General features: G+C 45.1%; 1 protein-coding gene across 1 annotated transcript in view; it reads left to right on the forward strand.

Moving 5' to 3' along the window:
• Pkhd1 (PKHD1 ciliary IPT domain containing fibrocystin/polyductin) overlaps positions 1 to 22,230 on the forward strand; it is a 262,115-nt gene that overhangs the window by 46,625 nt on the left and 193,260 nt on the right. Inside the window, exons 35-37 of the mRNA XM_090356513.1 lie at positions 2,910 to 3,001; positions 3,044 to 3,263; positions 6,031 to 6,181. Coding sequence (XP_090212639.1) covers positions 2,910 to 3,001; positions 3,044 to 3,263; positions 6,031 to 6,181 — 463 coding nt within the window. The remainder of the gene's footprint in view (positions 1 to 2,909; positions 3,002 to 3,043; positions 3,264 to 6,030; positions 6,182 to 22,230) is intronic.

The following is a 22,230-nucleotide window of genomic DNA, read 5'->3' on the forward strand; positions in this document are numbered from 1 at the left end:
AGTTCATCTCCTCCAATGTCTAGTGAATGCCACAGTTACATGGTTCACTTTTCATCCCTCAATTCTGTGCCTCCCCCTTATCCTCCCAAAGACAGATAAATGGACAAACAGGACAAAAGGGAAAGGAAAACAAAATCCACAGCAAAGAAAAAAACCTCTTGTTTCAATTTCCTATAGTTTATTTCAATAACTATTATTTTGTATCATCAGAGGAGAATCTGTTTCTGAGGGAAATTTCCCAGCCTCCACTCTCACAGCCCAGCATAGCTGACATTCTTAGAGTTGACCTTCCTCAACCTGTCAGCTCCTGGCCTGTGGGAAACAGAAGGGCCAGGAAGACACTCATTCTCCAAGTGTGGTCCTTGGAGCTTTGGCTGCAGAGCCAGCAGGGAGATGGTTAGGGGTGGGGATAACGGGGATTATGGAAACAGAAAGCTTCCAAACAGACATACTAGTATCTGGTTTTTGTGCTTTCTCTGATAGCCTATATTTTGCCTAATTTGAAGCCCCAAACCAGGTGGCTCTTTTGGGTAAGCAGATTGGGTAGCATCATAAAATATTTGCAGAAAATCCGGACCCATATTTGCATCTGTCTGTCTGTCTGTCTGTCTGTCTGTCTGTCTGTCTGTCTATGCATACTAATACCAGGACTGGAACTCAAGGACTTGCACTTACATGGCTTGCTTATTTGCCTGGTGCTCTACCATTGAAACCATGCCTCTAGCCAAACTACTTTTTTCTTATTATTTTAAAGACAAAGTCTCTTATGCTTTTCTTCCTGGGTTGGCTCTGAACCATGATCCTTTAGACCTCAGCTTCCTAAGTAGCTAGGATTACAGACGTGATCCACCAGTACCCAGTCATATATATACACATAAATGTATATATACACACATATATATGTATATGTATATACACACAAATATACATTACAGTTCTGATTTGTAGTCTCTGTGTAACCTATTAGTGTGTGTGTGTGTGTGTGTGTGTATGTGTGTGTGTGTGTATGTGTGTGTGTGTTTCCTCACAGCTGGAGTTCCCTCATATTTATACTTTTCTGCTGCAGTTTTCTGCCTTGCTCTTTTTCATTTGGTCTTTTGTTTATTTCTGTTAATGTCTCTAATTTGCCAAGGTCACTTTGAATTTCAACCCCTGCTTTGAATTTTATTCTGCAGTGTAATGTTTCAGGATAGGGTGATGTTTCTCATTCCAGACGGGGCGGTGTCTCAGCACCTGCGTCTCTCTCTTCCCTGACCTGTGTCAGCCATCACCCTGATAATATGAAGGGGAGTTGAAAGAAGCAGACAAAAAAGTTCCGTGGCTATGTTTTGGGGACCTCTATCTTTATCCTCTTTCTAAATTATACTTTTAACCAAAGCAGAATTTTACTTTTCATATCACGGGTGCTAAAACATCCTGTTAGATGAAACTAATACTTTGCATTTGTTTAAAATGAGCAAGATCTTTGATCTCAGGGTTTCTTGCATTTATACCCTGAATTATACCAAATAACTTTTTCATGGAAACCAACTTTTCCACGAGGCATAAAGAGCTAAAGCGATTAAGGTCACGGAGCTATTTAGTGGTGGAACTTGGAGTAAAACTCCTGGATTTTGATCCTCAGCCCTGGGTGCTTTCCATAATCCACCTTGTCAATTTGCATCCACTTAATCACCTACAATGAATGCATTATTTTATGGGTGTTGAGCCCCTGTTTTTATTTGCCTTGGGGCTTACAAACTGCAAGGTTCTTGTGTTCTGTTACCCATGTGAGAATCCCACTGTCAGTCATTTTTATTGCTATTATTCACTCAAGACACCTTCACGGAGAGCTCTCTAGGTATCTGGTGCTTGAGAATGTAAGAGCTAAGATAATGTTGGGGTGTGAACACCCAAAAATAACCTAAAAGGTAATGTGAAAAATGAAATTTTTAATTCAGTTTTGAGGCTTGAACTCAGGGCCTGGGCGCTGTCCCTGAGCCCCTTTGTATTCAAGGCTAGTGCTCTGCCACTTGAGCCACAGCTCCACCTCCAGGTTTTGAATGGTTTATTGGAGATAGGAGTCTCATGGGAACTTTTCTGGCCAGCTGGCTTCAAACCATGATTCTCAGATCTCAGCCTCCTGAGTAGCTACAATTACAGGCATGTGTCACCATTGCCTGGCTAAGAATACAATTTCTAAGGCCACTGATATTTTATACATACTGGATTGGCAGAATTTAAGAGTCTGGTAATTTCAACTGCTAATCATAGTGTGGGGGCAATGAGTCCTCATAAATAGGCTGATGGGAATGCAGGGGCCTGCCTGAGGATCAGAGCTCTCTCAGAGCGTCTCTTTGTGCCATTCATTGGAGAAAGCAGACCCCTTCATCAGGTACCTTTGGAAAGCAATATGGTGCCCTCTTGCAAATTTAACTTGCCTCTATGTACTGTTTTCTCTATAGGCATTCACCCCAGAGAAAATTTTGCACATTTGTAGTAGCGACCATTTGCAGATACCTGTAAGTCCATTGGTAAAAGAATGGATAAAACCTTGAAGTACTTCCATACAATACAATGTTGAACAGCAGAGTATGTTCCCCGGAGTTAGATGCAAGGATTTGGGTGAATCTTTCCAATAGGACATTGAACAAAGAGAGTAGGTCCCCAAATGTTTTCTATTGTGTTTTATGGAGTTTAGGAAATTATCTCAATAGTATGTTGTTTAGGAATACAACTCTGGTAAAAAATGTTTTTAAGATTCCAAATTTCTGAGAACAAAGAGGAGGAGAAATAATGTGGGGTGCTGCCAACAGGTTCTGAAGAATCCCAACCACTTTCAGTCTCATGTTCTCTTCTGCATCCATATGTGCCTTTATTTGTGGCATCAATTTACAGCTCACAAAACTATCACTTATGACTCTCCGTAGGAGGCACATGAAGGACAATGTTTGTTATGAGCAAATGGGAGACTTCGCTTCCATCCTGGAGGCCACGTGTGAATGGATTCGAGACCGCCAGTGTGTCCGTGGATTTGAATAACCTCACACTGATTTTCTCACAGCATCCTTGGCTCTACTGTGTGACCTGTGGCATGGGACGCACAACTGTGAAGAGGCTGGACACACGTATGTGCAGTGTGACCTCACCGTCACCGCAGGGACAGAGACGCTGCCTGGAGTGTGGCCTTACCTCTACGTGTGTGAAGATTGTCTCCAGGACCCCTCTGTCCCAGATGGCTGGACAGCGCCTGCCTCGCCATCTTTCTCTGGCCTCTTTGTCAGGTAGCTCTGTTTTGTGCCCGTCCTTTCACCTTTCTCCCCAGCATGCGGTCAGTGAACCCATGGGGCCATCAGAAAGCGGGAGTTGGGTGGACGTAGCCCTGGGCCCTGCAATTCTCTAACGGGGGCCAATCCATCATGGGTTCCAGCCAGCCTGCATATCAAAGCATCTCCTGTCTTTTTCAAGTGTTCAAGAAAACATCTGAACAATCTGCCCAGTAAACAGCTCACTTTGTTCTTGCTTAGATTTTAATATTTATCTTCCGATCCAAAGCAACATCTGGTGAATGCCAGTGGGGAGAAAGATTAGACATTATGAAAAACAGGAGGTTTCCCCCCCTCTCTTTTCCCTTTTTCTTTTTCTTTCTAAACAGATTCACAAGTTTTTTTTTTTGGGGGGGGGTGGGCAGTCCTAGAGAAACCTAGCAGATTGCATAATGGTTGTTCAAAAGAAGTCGGGGGATTGCCTAGCAGAATTACGTAGATCTAGGGTTTAGAAAACATAAGTTCAAGGCCTTTTTGGATGTAAGAAAGGAAAAAAAATCTAACAAATAAATAGAATAACTTCCAGGTTAAATCCCTTTCTTAAACCAATTTCTAAAACGGGTAACCATGATAATTTTTTTTTTTTTTAGAAAAAGGTCACCATGATTATTTCTCAGAATGGCCTAGATTCAGCTAGCAGTTCAGTTTTTATGCTGCAGGCTGACACCATGTCACCAGACATTGCAGCTCTGGTTAGAATTATATTACAACTGTAACACAGCCACCACCACCAGAAACAAAAACTGGAATAAGAGCTGACTTTATTGGACATTTGTTGGATACTAGATTCTGTGCTAACCTTTTTATTATCTAATTTGTTACTTGTGTGCTAATAACATTACGTGTTTATTTTGTTAATTTTGGATTCACTAGCTCTAATATTAGGTACTGGCTTATCGAGGACTTTTTTTTTTTTAAAGATGGTAAACCAAGCTTATCAAGTGATGTCTTGTGCTATTGTTCAAATGCAGTCATCTTTTTCCGTTGAAGCTGACACTACTCAGAGTCAGCCGTATAACTACCCCAGAGCAGAATCCTCAGCCAATGGCAGTGCAGAGACTCTGAGTTTCCTGCCATCTTCAGATACACGTGGGGGCTCCAGAAGAAGCTGGTGCCGTGATGGAAGGGTCAGGCAGAAGGGGTCAGGAATGTCACCGTAGCCGCCTCGTGCTCAGCATGTTCAGGACTGGGTGGGCCTGGGTGAAAGCCCTGACGAGCCTCCGGAGAGGAAGGAGGCAGTGGGCAGGGAGGCAGGATGCAGTGGTGAGCAGATGCTACACCGCCGAGCGTGAAGTAGACGAGGCCATGTGCTGTGAGGGCTGGCGTGCCACTCCTCCTCCCAAATGGTGGGGGGAGCGAGTTCAACACTGATTTGAACGAAAAAAAAGATGCCGTATTTCCATGTGATTTATGGCTTGTCACTGGATAGCCCTTCCCCCTTTCCCACACCCTCTCTGGGTCTGCCATCTACGTGGACTTGTCCCCACACCCACGAAGGTCCCTGCCACCACTGTGGCTGGTATCCAATTGGCATTTGAATACTGGAGCAGCAGCTCTAGCAAGAAGAGTGCCTGAGTCCTGAGCTTGGCACTCCAAAACTTTGGGTTTGACTTCTGCATATTTCTTGATCTGTTTAGCTTCGCTTCCTCCCCCACCCTTTTTTCCCCTCTGCTTTTAAAATACCTACTTCTCCTGGCTTTACTGCTGAAATGAGATCCTGAGTATGAAATCATACTCAGTATGACATATAAAATATCCTGCATTGTTCTTGCTAATCATCTTTGAGTCAGCTGCCGCAATGTCTTCAGCCAGGGCTACCTTGGGGCCTGCTGGGCTGGTTGGGGGGAGGGGGTAGGGAATATCCTGTGTGGTCTTCAAGTTCTCACCTCCTCTAGATTGCGTAGTGTTAGGCGGCAGCTCCAGGGACGCTGGTCATTCTCAGTCTAGTCCGGCTTCTCCCCTTAGAGCAGGGGGGCTCTGCAGGGAGGGGCCACTAGTGTAAGTGGGACATATATCGACTCTGTTTAGTGTGGGCTGTTAAGTAAGTTTAATTAATTTACCAAGTTAATGTTCCACTGCTAGCAACAGAACCTCTTTGCCATCCGCTGGGGAGAGAGGGAACTGGGAGGCTAAACGAGCTCCTTTCTTCACAGTTGGAATTAGAGGCCAGTTAGCCAGTTCTGTGGCTTTTCCAATTTCTCCATCTGCCCCGGGGTGGGGGAGGGGTGGGGGATGGGGAGGGTTGGATTTAGGCAGTTTGCTTCCCTCAGCACTAAGTGTAAGATCAGGAAGAAGAAGAAAAAAAAGGCAGGCATGGGGAATTGGGGGGTGGGGGAAGAGAACAAAAACAACATCAAAATAAGAAAGTCTTCCCACCATTTGTTTCCATTTTTTGGAACTTAAGGATCACTGGAGCCATGTTTGTTTAGCTGAGTTCCATGGAGCTTTTGGTAGTGTTCTTAATAGGTTTGGAGCAGATGAGAGGCCTCAGTGGAAGATACTTACCACTGTACATTTTCATTGCAGGGTGAGCAGATAAAGGGGGGAACAAAAAAACAAATAAACAATAAAAGAATGGAAACAAAATTACAGAAATTTGCAAAATTTGACAAATGGTGGCCTCTAGTTGCCACAAGCTAATGGCTTGCCATGATTAATAAGAGTAAAAATAATTGCATTTCATTAAGATTGATGACACCCCATTTAACCTCCCCTCTCGTTTCAGCCCTAAAGTGGAAAGAGATGAAATTCTCATCTATAATAGCTCCTGTAACATTACCATGGAAACTGAGGCAGAGATGGAGTGCGAGACGCCTAATCAGCCAATTACTGCCAAGATTACCGAGATACAGAAAAGCTGGGGCCAGAACACTCAGGTATAATCAAATCTTTTTTTACAGACTGATTCAAACAGCTCAAATTAAATTTGTAATATTGTGTACATTAAAAAAACAATTTAGTCCAAATGGCAGCCATATATAATATTAAATGCTCTCCAACTTTGAGGAGCTGGTCTAAATGCACAACGTCTGAATTCATCGTTAACTATGGTTAATCATATATTTTCTCAAAAATAAATGAGGGCTGCCTGGGCTCTTTGAAGAGAAATTCTGGACTGATAATCTCCTTGGCATTTTGTCCTGATTTCTGCATGCAGACTTGGAAGGGACTGACTTTCTGTGGTTTACTTCTTTATAAAATGAGTGGCCTTCCATGGAACAAGGCCCTTTGGAGAAGGCCTTTATACCATGGATCTGTCCTGGGCTCGAGGGACAATACTGTCGCCGTGGTCCATCTGGTCCACCTCTGTCCTGTGGGGGACAGAGTGGCATGGTCAGCCTGGTAGGGAATTTGCTGGGAAGGAATAGAGGAGGGGCCTCAGGCCATTGGGTCTAGCTTCTCTACCTCAATTTCTCTGTTTTGCAACCATTCAAACCACTGCTTCCAAATGTGTCTTCCAAGACCGCTCTCATGTCCCCAGTGAGAGATTGCCCAGCCTCCCGGAGGGATGGTGGGGAACTGAAATCAGAGGGTAAGAGCTCTGGAGAAACGTATCAGATAATCTTCTCTAACTCCCTGGGCACCTCTAGGTGCATAGACCAAAAAAAGTAATATTTATCGAGCACCCTACTCCCTTAGGTGCCTTTCTTTCTTTTTCTCTCGCTCTCTCTTTTTATTTTATGAAAGTAATCTTCAGATTTGCCTCTGTAGTCTCTTTTGTTGGGAACAAACATTTATTAAGTGCCTATTATGTGCCACCTCCTCTCTCAGAGCTTCTCCTGTGTGTATGGTTTTAGTCAAAATGTCCCAGTGCAAAGCTATATTGCTTGGATTTATCATCTGTGCTTTTTGCATCATGATTAGGCAGGTGCTGGTATATGTGATAACAAGTGCTTTCTTTTCTGCAGTCTTTCATACATCCTGTTACCTTCCTATCTTGGTGTGTGTGTGTGTGTGTGTGTGTGTGTGTGTGTGTGTGTGTGTGTGTGTATGTGGTTAGGGGATATCTCTGTTCTTCAGCCTTCTCAGGCATCTGTTCCATTGCCCAAGGTTGGCCTGCGATGTGAACTCATTTCCAGAGCAGCAGCCTTTACTTTCCTCTGTGCCTCTTAATCTGGAGTCAGATGGAAAAACTGGGGACCTTTCAGTAGGCCTTCAACCTCTTCAGGTCTCAGATTCTGTCTGGAGGGCCAAGACTCTAGTCTTGTGGCACTTTTGTGAGAAGATGCTGGGAAGCGGAGGAGAGACAGGCGAGCACCGCATGTAAGCATCTGAGCTCTGGAATGTGGCTGCCTGGTTTGGACCACTTCACTGGCTGCCACCTTGAGGACTTCGGGCGAGATGCTTACCCCTCTGTGTCTCAGTCTTCTCATCTGGGAAGTGGGAGTGATAATAGTAGCTGTGTGGTTATGGGACTGTCAACATGCAGCCGTGTTCCACTGCGTGTCTGTCTATAGTTAGCCATGGACACCAGTCCTGCTTCATTAGGGCCAGGCTAGAGAAGAACACAGAATTGTCCCTCTGGACAACTCACTGCTTTGCCCAGGCCAGTTCATGGCCTAGACTTCATTTCGTTTTTCATCATCTCCAAGTCTGATTTTGAGATTCTATTTTTTTGGGGGGGGATGGCTTAATTGCTTTAGTTCTTCTAAAATATTGTAACATATATCTGTTGAGTCCCAGCCCTACTCAAGGTCTCTGAAGGAGGCAAGAAAATGTATGGAAAGCAAGGCCATGGGAAAGTATGTGGCAAATCAAAGTTGGACACATTCCACCAATCTTCATTTCCATCCATTCATCCACCCATCCTTCTGAGGAAGTCACTTCGATGCTTCTGCCTCCTGTGATTTACCAAATCACCCCATACCCAACTACCCAAAGGCCCCTGGGGGTCACCTGTCACTTTAGATGGTTATCTGACCTCAGTCCCCCCTTCCAAATCTGCCACCTACCCTACCTGGATACCCCCATCCAACATCAAACATTAATAAATCCAAAGCAGAAGAAACACAAGGAGGGTCAGTAATAATAAAAGTGCCTCTAAGTGAATATTGAGACTCTGGGTAATTCCAATAAAACAGCTCAGAACTTTAAAAATTTTTCAGAATTATTATTTTTCATACATCCAGGAGCTCCCATGACGCAAACAAAATTACCTTGAAAATCGATGAGCAAAGTTTGAGGACTTTGATTTGTCTGATTTCAAGTCTTACTAAAGAGTAATGATGGCCAGCTGGCTTTCTAGAAAGATCTCATATGAAAGAACAGGTCTCTTGACCAAAGGCTCTCTTGACTCAAGCTCTGCTCTCAAGATAGCGCTGGAGCCTGGGCTAGGAGAGGCGTTGAGGAGATGTGCCCTGAGACACTTTGTCATGTGAAGGGGAGTTCTTGGCGACACTCGATCTTGGGGGTCAGGAACCTGGGGGCCGGGAAAGGAAGATTGTGTGCAGAAGAAGTAGCCATGTGATGGTGGAGCCTAGAGTCGATTTAAATCACAAGAATGATGCAGGTCGGCGCTGTGGCTGGGCAATCTCTTTTCTCATGCTAGAGACCGCCTTCCTAAGGTCAATGAACTCTGATTCAAGCCTTTCATTTTAATCTTCTTTATTTGCCAAGACCAAGATGCCACAGCTCTCCAGGTCTTCATTCTTCCAGGGACTGCTCAATGGCTGATAGAGGAAACGTGGGCTTGTTAAATCAGTCCTCTTTTCCTGCGATGTACTTAACGTTTTTAAATTCTTATTGGGGCTTTGCAATGTATTTTTCTCAAGAAAGTTATTTCCTTAAAGTTGAAGGATTTTTCTCTTGGGAGAAGTACTTTTTTTCTATTGGGAGGCGTACTTTGTTTGCACTCAGCTTGTGGAACTTGTCTTTTTATGCACTTAAATTCTGCAGTCATTGGACTATCTCATCTCCTAAACTCCTCAAGGTGATATCTCTGCTGGATTTCCCTACTTTTTGTCTGAGCCTTCCAAAGAATTCCAAGAATCTAGTGATGTGACATTTTACCTTTTTTATTTATTGTGTTTGAGGATGTTCAGGAGATAATTTGTGAATCCTTTCTATTCTCAAATCAATTTTCTTCTATTATTAAAATTAAAAAAAACCCCAAAATTTTCATTTTATTTTATTTTGCTGCCTTTCCTCTAACTTCCTTTCCTTTTGATCTTTTCCTCTCTTTTCTTCTTCCATTTCCTTTTTCTTTTTCCTTTCTTTTCTCTCTTCATTTTGCCTTCCCTCACGTCTCCTTTCTCTCTTCCTCTGCGTTCACCGAATCTTCCCCTGTTGCCCCTTCAGGGTGCCGTCGAAAGCTGGACTGGGCTGTTAGATCAGGGCCACAAGATGTAAGAATGTGGGGGTCTCGCTGACCTGACTGACCCCCAGAGAACATTGAGTCCCCGAGTCTTTGATGAGGGGTCTAGGGCACCAGTTGTCTACTACAGAGGGAGAAAGAGCTGGAAGTACAGGCGTTTCACGCCTGAGGGAGCATTACCTCCTTTGGACAATCGGGGGCAGGAGCAGAGGCACATAAGGCTCAATGAGCAGACTCTGGGGTTGGCTTCCAGTTCCAGCAGGGTCTTGTCTGTGGCTCAGTGGCAGCACTCACCCTTCCAGTGGGTTAGCGCTCTCTGCTGTCCACCACTGGAGTAAGGCAGACAGCTTATCCGAAATGTCATGGGAGGGAGAATCTGAAAGTCCAGCAGAAGCATTATCATCTCCTAGATATGGGCGTGAGTACTAGGATTAAACTAGATTGGAGGTGGCTTCGTCTACCTGTTATATAACTTTGGGAAGACTTTCGTAATGTGACTACATCGTTAAATTCCACAGGGTTGAATGAAGAAACACTCACAGTGTCCCATTCTAGCAAAGACCCCAAATGTGCCAGCTCTCATTTTTGTGTGTTCAGCTTGCATCAAGATGGAATGATTTGGGGCAAGATACCTTTGTGAGGGGCCGGGAGTTTTGCCTAGTGGTTAAAGTGCTTGCCTAGCATGCATGAAGACCCAGGTTCGATTCCTCGGTACCACATATAGAAAAAAAAATGCCGGAAGTGGTGCTGAGGCTCAAGCGGTAGAGCTCTAGCCTTGAGAAAGTCCAAGGACAGTGCTCAGGCCCTGAGCTCAAGCCCAGGACTGGAAAAAAAAAAAAAAAGATACCTTTGTGAGCGTTTGGAATGTGTTATACTTCGCTCCTATTGGCTGTGAAAAAGGTCTCGACACTTATTTATATCCAAGCTACTGTGTGCCTTTTCATCTTGCTTGTTGTTGTTCTTGTTGGTTATGGGGCTTGAACTCAGAGCCTGGGCACTGTCCCTGAGCAATTCAGCTCTTCAGCTCAAGGCCAGCCCTCTACCACATTGTGCCACGGCGTTACTTCCCATTTTCTGGTGGTAATTAGAGATAAGAGTCTCAGGGGCTTTCCTGCCTGGGCTGGCTTTGAACTGTGATGCTCAGATTCAGCCTCCCGAGTAGCTAGGATTATAAATGTGAGTCACTGGCAACTGGCTTTCATCTTGCTTTTTCATTTCTTTTGAAAAGAGGAAATGTGGGACATATTTAAGCTGAATGTGGTCGTTAATTTATCTGAATAAGTCAGTTGTGTTGCTTTTGTTGCACAGCGTTGAATGAGTTCAGGGTAGCACTCCAGTCCTGTCTTCTAAGGCATGTTCAACCGTGAATGAAACTGTGATTTTGATAACTCTTTGGCCAAAGGAATTAAAAAAATTGTATGGCCTGGGGTAATTGTTCTATCATGATGCATGCGTTTGGGTCATTTCAGGTACGTGGGCCTTAAGTTCAGCCTTGAAGTTATTGTTTCTGCCCTCCATGGGAAGCAGTAAGCGTCATGAGTCTGTGGCTGTATTGATGGCAGGCAGATCGTGGTCTACAGGATGGGTCACTATTGTTTCCTCCTTGCGTCCACGTTCACTGGTTTCCTAAGTGAAGCCTGACCCTGCAGAAGGATGTGCGTTCACATCTTGGAGCCGCTTGGGAGATAGGCTTACCCTGGGACGGGCAGGGATGACGGTGGGCTTGGAAGGGCGCACACTAAATTCTTTGCATTGTACAGAAGTGGGCAGCTGGAGGGAAGGTGGAAGGGGTGTTCTCATTGGTTTTCTGGCTGATTCATTGAAGGAGACTAAGTAACTTTTACATTTTGGTTTCTGGATCTACATTGCAGAAAGATGACACAAAAGTCCATTCTACCCAAGTATGAATACTGTAATATATGATTGTCACATTTCAGTATGTTTTATTTCTTATGGGAGGGGAAAAGATCACTTTTTCATGGGTACACTTTGTAAAAAGAAAAGAAAAGCATGGTCAAAGATCTTCTTCCTGAAGTTCGATAGAGAACTAAAAGCACCCAAAAAATAGCTGCAAGTTGGTTCCTAGGTGTGAAGGGTTCCAGGAATTGGGGGGTAATTTTACTATGTATGGTACCGTGTGTGTGTGTGTGTGTGTGTGTGTGTGTGTGTGATGATGAGGAATATGAGCTTTGTTAGGGGTCTGGTCTCTAGCCTCTTGTATGTGTAGAAAAATATCTGTAGAAAAATCTCTGGTATGGGCTAAGTCAATATTTCCCAATGTGAATTCCACAGACAATTAGTGACTCTAAATTAGTATTCTGCATTGTAGATGTTATACATTATGCATACACATATGCATATATAATCAAAGCATATATGCTGTGTCTGTCTGTCTGTCTGTCTGTCTGTCTACCTAGCTATCTATGGGAAAGTCACCCAAAGAAGCTGAGAGTATGAGGAGGAAGGAGAGAAGTGCACTTGACCAAATCACATCCTATGCATATTGAATAATCACAGTGAGCCCTTTTGCTCCATAGGCAATGGGTTTGGAGTCCGTGCGGGTTACTGGGCCAGCCCGTGGCATGCTGACAGCTTAGGAAGGAAGGCCATTTCTCTCTGGTGAATCTGAACTCTAGAATGTTATCTGCTCCTTTTCTTCTATTCTATGCATTGGAAATTTGAGACGAGGGCCTTGACAGCCCCCCCAACCCCACCGCCCCCAGTCTGATTCTGTCCGTCTCCCAGCGGTGTGCCCTCAGCCTCAACTTGAGCCTTTTGCATGTGGCCGTGCTGTCCCATCCTGCTTCTCTAGCTTGTGGAGTGAATTGCTCACCTCTGTCACCTCCTGAGTGGAGGGGAGACGTTCTTTAGGAGCACTCTGGAAGGAGCCGCAGTGATCCTGAGCCCAGGTCCCCGGCGGCCGTGTCTCAGGACTCCACTGGGTACCGGCTGTGGAGAAGCCATCAACTTCACCTTTCCGTTCAGGATCATCATTTTTCTACCTTACTCTATTAACTAGGCAAAAGCCAAGGGATTGCTTCTCTTCTTCTTCTTCTTCTTCTTCTTCTTCTTCTTCTTCTTCTTCTTCTTCTTCTTCTTTTTTCTCTTTTGCACCTGTATATAATGTAATTTAACCTAGCCCAAAAGAACACACTGATTGTCCCACAGGACTTAATTAACTCCCAGTTTCACGGTGTTCCGTGGAAATAATAAGAGTAAAAGTTGGCGCGCTCTGTACCTGTCCACTTCCCCTTCTGGTGCATAATGAGATGTCAGGAGTGGTGACAGGGAGCAGCTACGGGAGCCATGCTGCTCACGGAGCTGCTGGGAATGCTGGCTGGGCTGGAAGAAGCGCAGACCCAGGGAGCAGCCTCTGCCTTCAGCTTCCTCCCACTGGCCTCCCTGCCACCGGAGCCGTGGCCGCGTTCACCTTTACCTTGGCCTTCTGCACCCTGGTCTGGTGTGATAATTGTCCTGGGCCAGATGCCATGTTTATTGCACTGCCTGTAGCAAATCTGGCTTGGCGGTGCAGGGCTGTCCCAGGCAGCCTCAGGGGAGCCCATTAAGAAATCGCAAGGCTAATAAAAATCATGCTGGATGAAATTGCAATCCTCCGGTGCCACTCTGTGATGGGTGGAATCTAGTTTTACATTTTAATGGGGGCGGAGATGGAAAGGTTTCCAGGACCCTGTACCTGCCATTCTGAGGCCTGGGCCTTCTTTACCCATGGCTGGAAGGGGCTGGAAGAAGATGAGCCTGCTTTCCGCTTTGTGCAAGGCTTCTGCACAGTGGAGATAGGAACGCATTACTGCTTCTGACATGCTCACGATACATCACTCCTGGAAGAAAGCCTCACGCTGCCTTGAGCATGGTGTTCAGGGCACAGCTGTAGGTTTCCGGGCTGTCACAGAAGAGTTGAGTGCCTGCGTCCAGAGGTGGTCTTGAGAGTGTACGGGGTCCTTCCTGTAGCTTGTCTCATGGTAAAGTGATTCCTTACACCTCCCCCACTCCTTGGACAAGGAAGTGGATGGAGCCGGGGGAAGCCATTCCGGCGTCTTCACCCTGCATCCCCTCTCATTCAGGGACCATGGGGGTGGATTGGTTCTCTAGCTGGGTCAGAGCACTGTGCACTTTCAGATTTCTCCCGAGAAATCGCAGTATGTGTGTGCGCAAGTCTATCACTGAGTAGTGGAAGCGAAGTACAAGTGAGCGCATTAAACTTCATTCTCCCAAGCCCAGTGGCAGCTACAAGCATGGACCTCCTCCACCTGCCTCCGGTCCTGCTTCACTTCCTCTTCGTGGGCTTGTCTCGTGTTCTAGGTTCTTCCACTGAGATTTTCGGTTGCCTCTGCTCTTCTGCAGTAATAGTTGTTTGAGTGGAATTGTGTGTGTGTGTGTGTGTGTGTGTGTGTGTGTGTGTGTGTGAGAGAGAGAGAGAGGGGGGGGACACAGAGAGTGTGTGTAAGAGAGAAACAGACACACAGTATGTTGCTGGGATATTATTTTATATCTACTGTAAGAGCGGACAGAATTTTGTTCAAGAATACCGAGTGAATTCAATCAGGTTGAATTTTTATGTTTTGGGTGTACCTGCAGCCGTGGGAGGCAGAGATGGTCTAAAGGCAAAAATGCATGAGGCCCTTATCTGAAAAACAATGCACAGTGGAAAGGCTGACAGCACAGCGTGAGTGTAGAACACTTGACCAGTGAACGCAAAGCCTCGGGTTCAAACCCACATATCAACCAGCCAAGCAGTCGTGCCGCCTGGACTCAGCCTGAAGTCGGCTCTCACACAGTGGGTGTGGAAAGTGTAGATGCTGGAAAAGAAAAAAATACAAACAGCAATAGAAAGATCATTCTCAGATGAAATAAACGAGGTATTTCCAGGGTGGTATGTTGCTCAGGGATGAGGGGTCTGTCTGGAGCAAGCCCGATTCCGACAGTGGAAGGTCTGCACAGAGCTCTTGGCTAGCGTCCAGGTGCTTCATCCTGACATTTTCTGCCAGCCGTGCTGCCAGCTGTGAAAGGCACGTTGGGGTTTTCATCCTTTAACTCCCAAGCTGGGGTGTTTCAAGAGGAGGGAGCAGACCTTGACTCAGTGAACACGGGTACACGGAGTGAGGGGCGGAGAGTCTTCAGTGCCACGCAGACAATGATTTATGACTACGTCTATAGTCATGTATCCATGCCAAAACCCGCCACGGAGACAGCTTCTCAGATTGGCCTGCTCTGTCCTCTGGGTTGGATCTTGCTCTTCGCTGGTGGCCGTCATGGACTTCAGGTGAAAGCCAAGTGCAACTTGACCGGACGGCTGGTGGCACATGGTCTCGTGGGGCTTGTTTTCCTATATCTTTTTCAATATGCAATTTCTAAACATAGGCAGAAGAGGCCAGAATAAACTCTATGTGTCCACCACCCACGTTCCATAGCTGGCCACTTACTTACTGTCATTTTAAACTTTCAATCGTGGGTGATTTTGAAGAGGCTGCCCTGTGAACAGCAGGCCTCGAGGAGAGCTGTAAGGGTGAAGACACCGCTCGACCTGAGGCATCCTCACAGTTTATAATAAAAAGGAAAACTGTACCTTGTATTTATATGAACTGATAGAAGAATGACATATCTGAGGTTTAGACTTAAAAAATTAGAGAAAAATCCACATATGAACCAAGTTTTCCTATGCATCTCTTTTTTCTTACGTTTCTGCTTTCCATGCCTCTGTTTTAGGTTTAAATTCGTAAGATCTTTTACTTCCTGGGTATATTTGCGTTTTAAAATGGATTTCCTTGAGACTTATAGAATGGTAGGTAAAATGGTAATAGACTTCCTCCCTCCCTCCCTCCCTCCCTCCCTTCTATTTTTTTTTCTTTTGGTGTGTATACACTGGTACTGTGCTTTGAATTCAGGGTCCCATGCTGACTGGATTTGCTCAGTGACTGGTACTGTATTTTTCGAGCTATGCCTCCAGCTTGGCATTTTACTTAGATAGAGCTTTGTGGACTTCTTGCCTAGGCTAGCTTAAAACTGCCATCTCCTGCATGTTGGCCTCCTAAGTAGCTAGGATTGGGAGTGGGTGTTGTGGGGGGAGGTGAGCCACTAGCCTAGCTTGAAAACAGTTCAGTTTCCCTGAGCAGAGTGGCCTGTAGAAGACTCGAGGCTTATTGTGTTGGATGTGCGAATCCAAAATACCATCTAACATTAAACTTCCAGTCATCAGTTGGAGTGTTGGGTGGGTCACTGAAAATGGGGTGAAAGCTATGTTGTGTGGGGAGAGGATGGCCTGGGAAAGAGTGGGAAAGGGTAGAAAATCAATGTGTCTTAGTCAAATGAACTCTGATGATAAAAAAAATGTGCTATTTAGGACCAGAGCCAAGCCATGTGTGCTCACCGGGATGTGAAGAAATGGGACTGTATTTACTGAGTAACAACAGAGTTGCAATCTTGCTTTGAAAAGTTTGGCTTATGGGCTGGGAGTGTGGCTTAGTGGTTGAGTGCTTGCCTAGCATGCATGAAACCCAGGGTTCCACTCCTCAGTACCACATACACAGAAAAGGCCTGAAGTGGTGCTGTGGCTCAAGTGGTAGAGTGCCAGCCATAAGCAAAAGAAGCTCAGGGACAGTGCCCAGGCTGAGTTCAAGCCCCAGGACTGGCAAAAAACAAACAACAACAACAAAAAGCCCGTTTGACTCACAGGCAAGATTGTTTTTCACGTTCATAGCTCTTTTTCTGGCTGTGGCTCTGGCTCTGGAGACAAAGCTCTGGAAGATGACTACGACAAGATGGACAGAAACAAAGACGGGCAAATGCAGAAAGCAGGAGGACGGGATGCAGCTAGGATCAGCTCAGGGAGGTCAGGAAGGTGGAGTGGGCGGCAGCGGCCACGCTGTAACCACAGGCTACGAGGAGAGATAAATGGTTGACCCTACTCCGTGTCAGGCAGATTGATGTCACTATTGGCCCGTGCCTGCCCAGTGATTGTTTTTTTTTAATCTTTGATAGAGTGTGTTATCTAGTTACTGGCATGAGGGCAGTAGCCTGGAGGGGAAAAGGAAAAAGGAAAAAATAAAAGGTCACTCCAGGAGGACACTCTCGGTGGAATAAATAAGAAAAAAGGATCTAGCTCCAAAAGAGAGGAAATAAATAAATAACAACGAAAGCAGCTACCAAGTACATGGATGGACGGGAGGAGTGGAATTGCAGGGTCCCTCTCTCTTTCTCTTTCTTCTCTCTACCTACCCCCCCACTATTCTTTACTTTTTTTCTCCTTCCTTTTTTCTGGTTAAAGAAAAAAAAGAAAGGAAGACTGGAGCCAAGTTATTGCAGAGGAAGTGGTACCTGAATAATGGTAGAAATTCAAGAATGAAAGGCCAAACAAAAATCCTCTAGATAATGGGAAATATGTCTGTATTGTGACATGAACAACTCATGTGACTCCAGTTCTGTGACGATAATGCTCCTGTGTGCTTCTTCATGTGCAGTTTACACCTAGAGAACCTCCATGTACCAATGTATGTTTGTATGTTTGTATGGATGCATATATATAGATTGATAGGTCCTGGAATCAAATTGCTTTTACTCAATATTGCTGTACCAACTGAATCCCATTTCATGATAATAGAAACTTTAATTGGTTCCTTTTAGCTTTGACACAAGTTTTTCAGGGTAAAGAAGAAGCAGGGAAAACTGAAATAGTTTTCTTTTTATCTGTCTTCTTTTCTTGCTTTTGTTTTTGCTGGGGGACTAAAGATGATGATTTTAATGAGTTGTTTTTTTCCATTTTTAAAAAAATCCGACCTGATACATCTCATATTTTTTCTTCTGGAGTTGCTTTATTTTTATTGTTGTTGTTGTTATCTTGTGGGTTTTCTTTCTTCCTTTTTTTCTGTGGTTGGTTACGACCGTGTGAGGCACCCCTCTAGCTCCTCTGTATCCTGGCTGTTTCCGAGGGAGGGCCTTGTGTTCTGCACAGCCTGGTTTGGGCTTGCATTTTCCACCTCCCTGGAGTCATAGCTGCACAGCACTGAGCCCACTCACTGGTTGATAGGCAGTCTTGCCAACATTGATGCTGGTCTAGAACCATGATCCTCACATCACTGCCTCTCCATTAGAATTACAGGCTTAAGCCACCAAGCCTAGTTCATGGAGTTTTGGGAGAAGGTAAAACGCTGGAGGAACCCAACTCAGTGTCATGTGGATCCCCAGTAGAAATGCGTGTGCCCTCTCTCTCACTCTCTCGCTCTCTCGCTCTCTCGCTCTCTCACTCTTGTGGGTCATGGGGCTTGAACTCAGCCTGGGTGCTGTCCCTGAGCTCTTCAGCTCAAGGGTACTGCCCTACCCCTTCAGAGCAGGCCAAGCCCCACTTTCCATTTTCTAGAGGTTAATTGGAGATAAGAGTCTCAGGTCCTTTTGTGCCTGGGCTGGCTTTGAACCTTGATCCTCAGATCTCAGCCTCCTGAATAGCTAGGATTACAGGTGTGAGCCATTGCACCCAGCTAGAAATGCTCTCTTTTGAGAAGAGTCATATTGATATAAATGATTGGTCCCCCCACAAACAACTGTTCTAAGGCCAGAGAATTTTGTGTGTGTGTGTGTGTGCGCGCGCACGCGCATGCCTGCGCGTGTGCATGTATTTATAGATGGGGCTTGAACTCAGGGCCTTAGGCTTTTGCCATTCAAGTCTGACACCTACCACATGAGCCCCACTTTCAGTTCTGCCTTTTTGCTCGTTAATTGGAGACAATGTACAGGAAAGATATTTGGGGGCAAGAGGAAGAAGATGCAGTGGGTACTTTCGTTAGTTTCCAGTTGGCCAAATGAACTGTGAGCCATGTAATTTATTTTACTTATGTGTAACAAAAATGTTTAAAGCACTAAATTTAAAATGAAAGTTTGTCTTGCCAGGAACATGACTCTTTTATTGAGGGATAAATTGGATATAGCACGAGCTCAGTTTTGTAAGAACATGCGGGATAACGTATGCTAGACAGTCTATGCTCTAAACCAGCACTCAGCATGTTTTCATTACTCAGGAGAGCTGGGTTTGCTTGGTTGTTTACTGTAGTTGTTTCTCTGTCAGTAGTGATGCCAACCATCTGATCTTGACAGATCTGTTTAAAGCAATTCCCCATATAAGGAGAATAGAATCAGTGGAAGAAGCTAGGCCCCTGCTTCCTGTTAGGCTGAGGGCTGAGTGCTGGTCTCATGCTGGAGTTAACTCAGGAGGGGCCTTGAGAATCTGCATTTGATAGAAGAGCTTCCAGGCTGCAGAGTGGGCAAGCCAGGGTGGGACTTGAACTTGGGTGGCGGCCTTGTGGGTCATTTTTACTTGATTAGTGAAAATCAAGCAGTTGCTATGCTTAGAGGGATCCAGACTCTTCCATGGCATCAGTGAAATACCAAAAAGTCTAGTTTTAGAGCAAAGGGTCTGTAGCCAAAGAATTCTCCCATGAAGGTGGTGGGTGGTGCACTCTGCTTCCCTCCTTGTTCTACTGCAGAAGCTGCTGTTATCCCAGTATCTCATCTGAGATACTGGGAGACCAGTTTTTATATTGCCCCAGGGCCTTTGCTGTTTGAGTCGGAGCAGAGCCACAGGTTGCATCTCTTCGATGTATTCCTCTGCATAGGTTGCTTTGCCTCTGCAAGTCTCTGCAAGTCTTCCCGGGTGGGAAGAGAGCCAGTGAGGCAGCTCCTGGGGTGGCGAGCTCTAACCCCTGACCCAAGCGAAGGCTTTCATGCCATGCCCATACATAGGTGTGATGTCTGTGGTTGTGGCTCGTTGTGCTATGGAGTCTTGCAGCCTCATGCCTTTTGTCCCCACTATTATCACTCTAGCTCTATTTTCCATCAACTCCACATGGAGTTATTTAATGTGCTACCAAAATGGGAGGGGGGTAGATTTGAATAGGGGATGGTGCCATGGCATGTTTTATCCCCAAGCCTGGAGGGAGGGAGTCCCAAGTCCTGCTTCTTGTGTGTTCTTTCAATGCCCCAGACCCCTCCATGCCTCTCCTGCTGTCTCTCAGCCTGCATGGCACTCGTTTTATTTGTGTGTGTGTGTGTGTGTGTGTGTGTGTGTGTGTGTGTGTGTGTGTTCCAGGTACCCATAGCCCTGCATAACAAAGGTGCTGCCCCACCTTTGTTTGTTGTAGCCCCACGTCTCATCCTGGATTGCCAAGAGTTATAGCGTGTCACTATACACCAGTCTCGTCTTCCTTGGGGAATGTGGACTAACAAATAGGAGTTAGATGTCTAGGCCATGGAAAAACGTTCCCTGGTCATACCAAACCTTGTTTGTTTTGATACTATCTTCCAAAACATTGTGAAGGCTTTTCTGCCCTTTTAACTGATTAGAGACAAATATTTCCTTGATGCTTCTGGATTATCAATATAAACTTTAGTTATTTTGATTTCTAAAAAAATAATACCTAAGGCGAGGGATGTACTGCAGTGGTAGAGAGCTTGCCTGCTATGGATAAAGTCCTGGAAGGAAAACAACACCTGCCCCGTAGGAACAGCTGCCTGGATGCATGTGTTCTTTATCCTGTGCCCCCCCCAGCCACCATAATCCACCAAATCTTCAGCATTCTCACCCCCCTCCCCATGACCTACCCCTTCCCTGACTTTTCTTAATTTTGTGGTTTATGCCTTGAATTCTTGAGTGCATTTTACTCTCTTCCCCATTTTACTGGTCCACTGCTCTCTCCTTGCAGGTGTGGCTCTGTTGGTGGAATGCTAGCCTGTATACTTCACATAAAAGTGGCCTGTATACTTCTTAACTAACATAAAAAGAGGGAACACAGAGGGAAGAGCTTGTATATGATTGAAGAACTTGATATACACGTGTGAGAATGGGACAACAAAACCCCCTGGAATTGTTTTAAGAAGTTGGAGTGGTGAGAGGGGTATGTTGTAGATATGTTTGGAAATATCTATGAGACCCACTTGTGCAAACAATTCAAGACCCAGGACTGGCGTGCGTGCACACACATAATATAAACAATACAAATATGAGAGGAGCGCTTCTTAGATACGTGCAGGAGTTTGGTGTGTGGCGAGGCACTTGACTCCCCTTAGTGTGTCTTCCGGTGGTCTCAGGATGGGGATTCAGAGACCAGCTTTGTGATCAAGACCCAAGAGGGATCTTCCATTTCATAGTTCCAAAATCACCCTCTTCTTGATTTAAGAGAGAGTTGTCATTGCACAGAGCCTCATTCTTAGTTACCCTATTATGTTACTATGGCACTTTCTCATTTTTATCACTGGAAATACACTGAGATTAAAGATGAATTGTCAGTGTGACCTAATCCATTAAAAATATATTGTGATTACTGTTAAGTTATTAAAATACTTCTTTCATCAACTTTTAGAAATATCTTAGAAGTCATACATATATGTTGTAAATAAAAGGACCTATAACAGATCTATTTGGTATTTTAGAAGATATTACGATCCAATGATTGATGATTTTCCTATAGGAAGAGTGTCTCCTATTAGCAAAAGGACCTCGGGGTTGAGCTCCGCTCCCCTCCTTTCTCTTTTTTGTCCTTTCTGCACAGCTCTGGATTCTCTTCCTGGACTTGGCAGGACCATGGGCCTTCTGTCCTTGGGGCTTTAAGGTAGACTATTTCTTGGTTTGGTGAATGACAACCTTGAATTAAATGTTATTTCTAGTTCACAGATTCTGAACTTCCGTTTCTTTGTAACTGAGATTTCCCCTCCATTCCTGGGAGGCGTTCCAGATGAGGCTGTGTTTCTGCTTTTACTTTTACTTGGTCCAGAAGTGCCTCAGGCAGAGGATGCGCCTGCATTCTCCAACACACAGCAGCCAGCCGCTGCTGGGGGGAATGGGCGTGTTCTGAGCTTCACCCTGGCATGTTCAAGGTCAAGAATCCACCCAGGATGGCCATACATGGAACTCTGCTCACAGGACTGTGGTGTGGGGTTCAGAAGGAGGATTTTGGCTTTGTGTTAGTACTCCTCTGAGGTGGGTACTGAAAGCCAGTGCATCTGTGCAAAAGCAGTATCTTTTTATTCCAAGTTCATTGCTCCCCTTCCATTTAATTCCTTTTTTTTAAGGCAGATAGATACCTTACAGCCATCTGTTAAGGAGAAAAGCAAAGTACTTCCTTCTAAGGTCTTCCTCTTGGGGACTCTGCTTGATTAATAATGGATTTGCTTTCATTCGAAAGAGGAAAATTTTAGTAGGGAACATTCTAAACTACCTTCCCCTGCTCCTTGATCTCATCACTGTATTCTCTCTGGGACTGGATAATTTTGCAATATTACCCAATATCGCCGAAGCAATTCCTTCTCGACTATAGTTTGCCTCTGAATCACTCAAGAGTTTTCAACCTTGTCCTTTGCTGTACAGAAAAGGACTTTATCAGCATCTTCCTGCCACACTTGAAAGCAGAGACCAGAAAGAGTTAAAGTGGACTCGGCAAACCTGGGCCAAACAGACATTAACAGAGCAGGCGTGGTGGTGCTATGGTTGCTATAAACACTTGAAAGCTGTGTCTTTTCAATAAACACACTGTTAGACCCTAGCAAAATATTTCCCGTTGCCTCCATGGGTGTTGTGGCCCTGGAAGTTGTTAAGCTCATGCTCAGTTAAAT

The sequence above is a fragment of the Megascapheus bottae genome, chromosome 22 (genome assembly GCF_031878675.1).
Source record: "Megascapheus bottae isolate mThoBot1 chromosome 22, mThoBot2.hap1, whole genome shotgun sequence".
In the NCBI taxonomy this organism is placed as follows: Eukaryota; Metazoa; Chordata; class Mammalia; order Rodentia; family Geomyidae; genus Megascapheus; species Megascapheus bottae.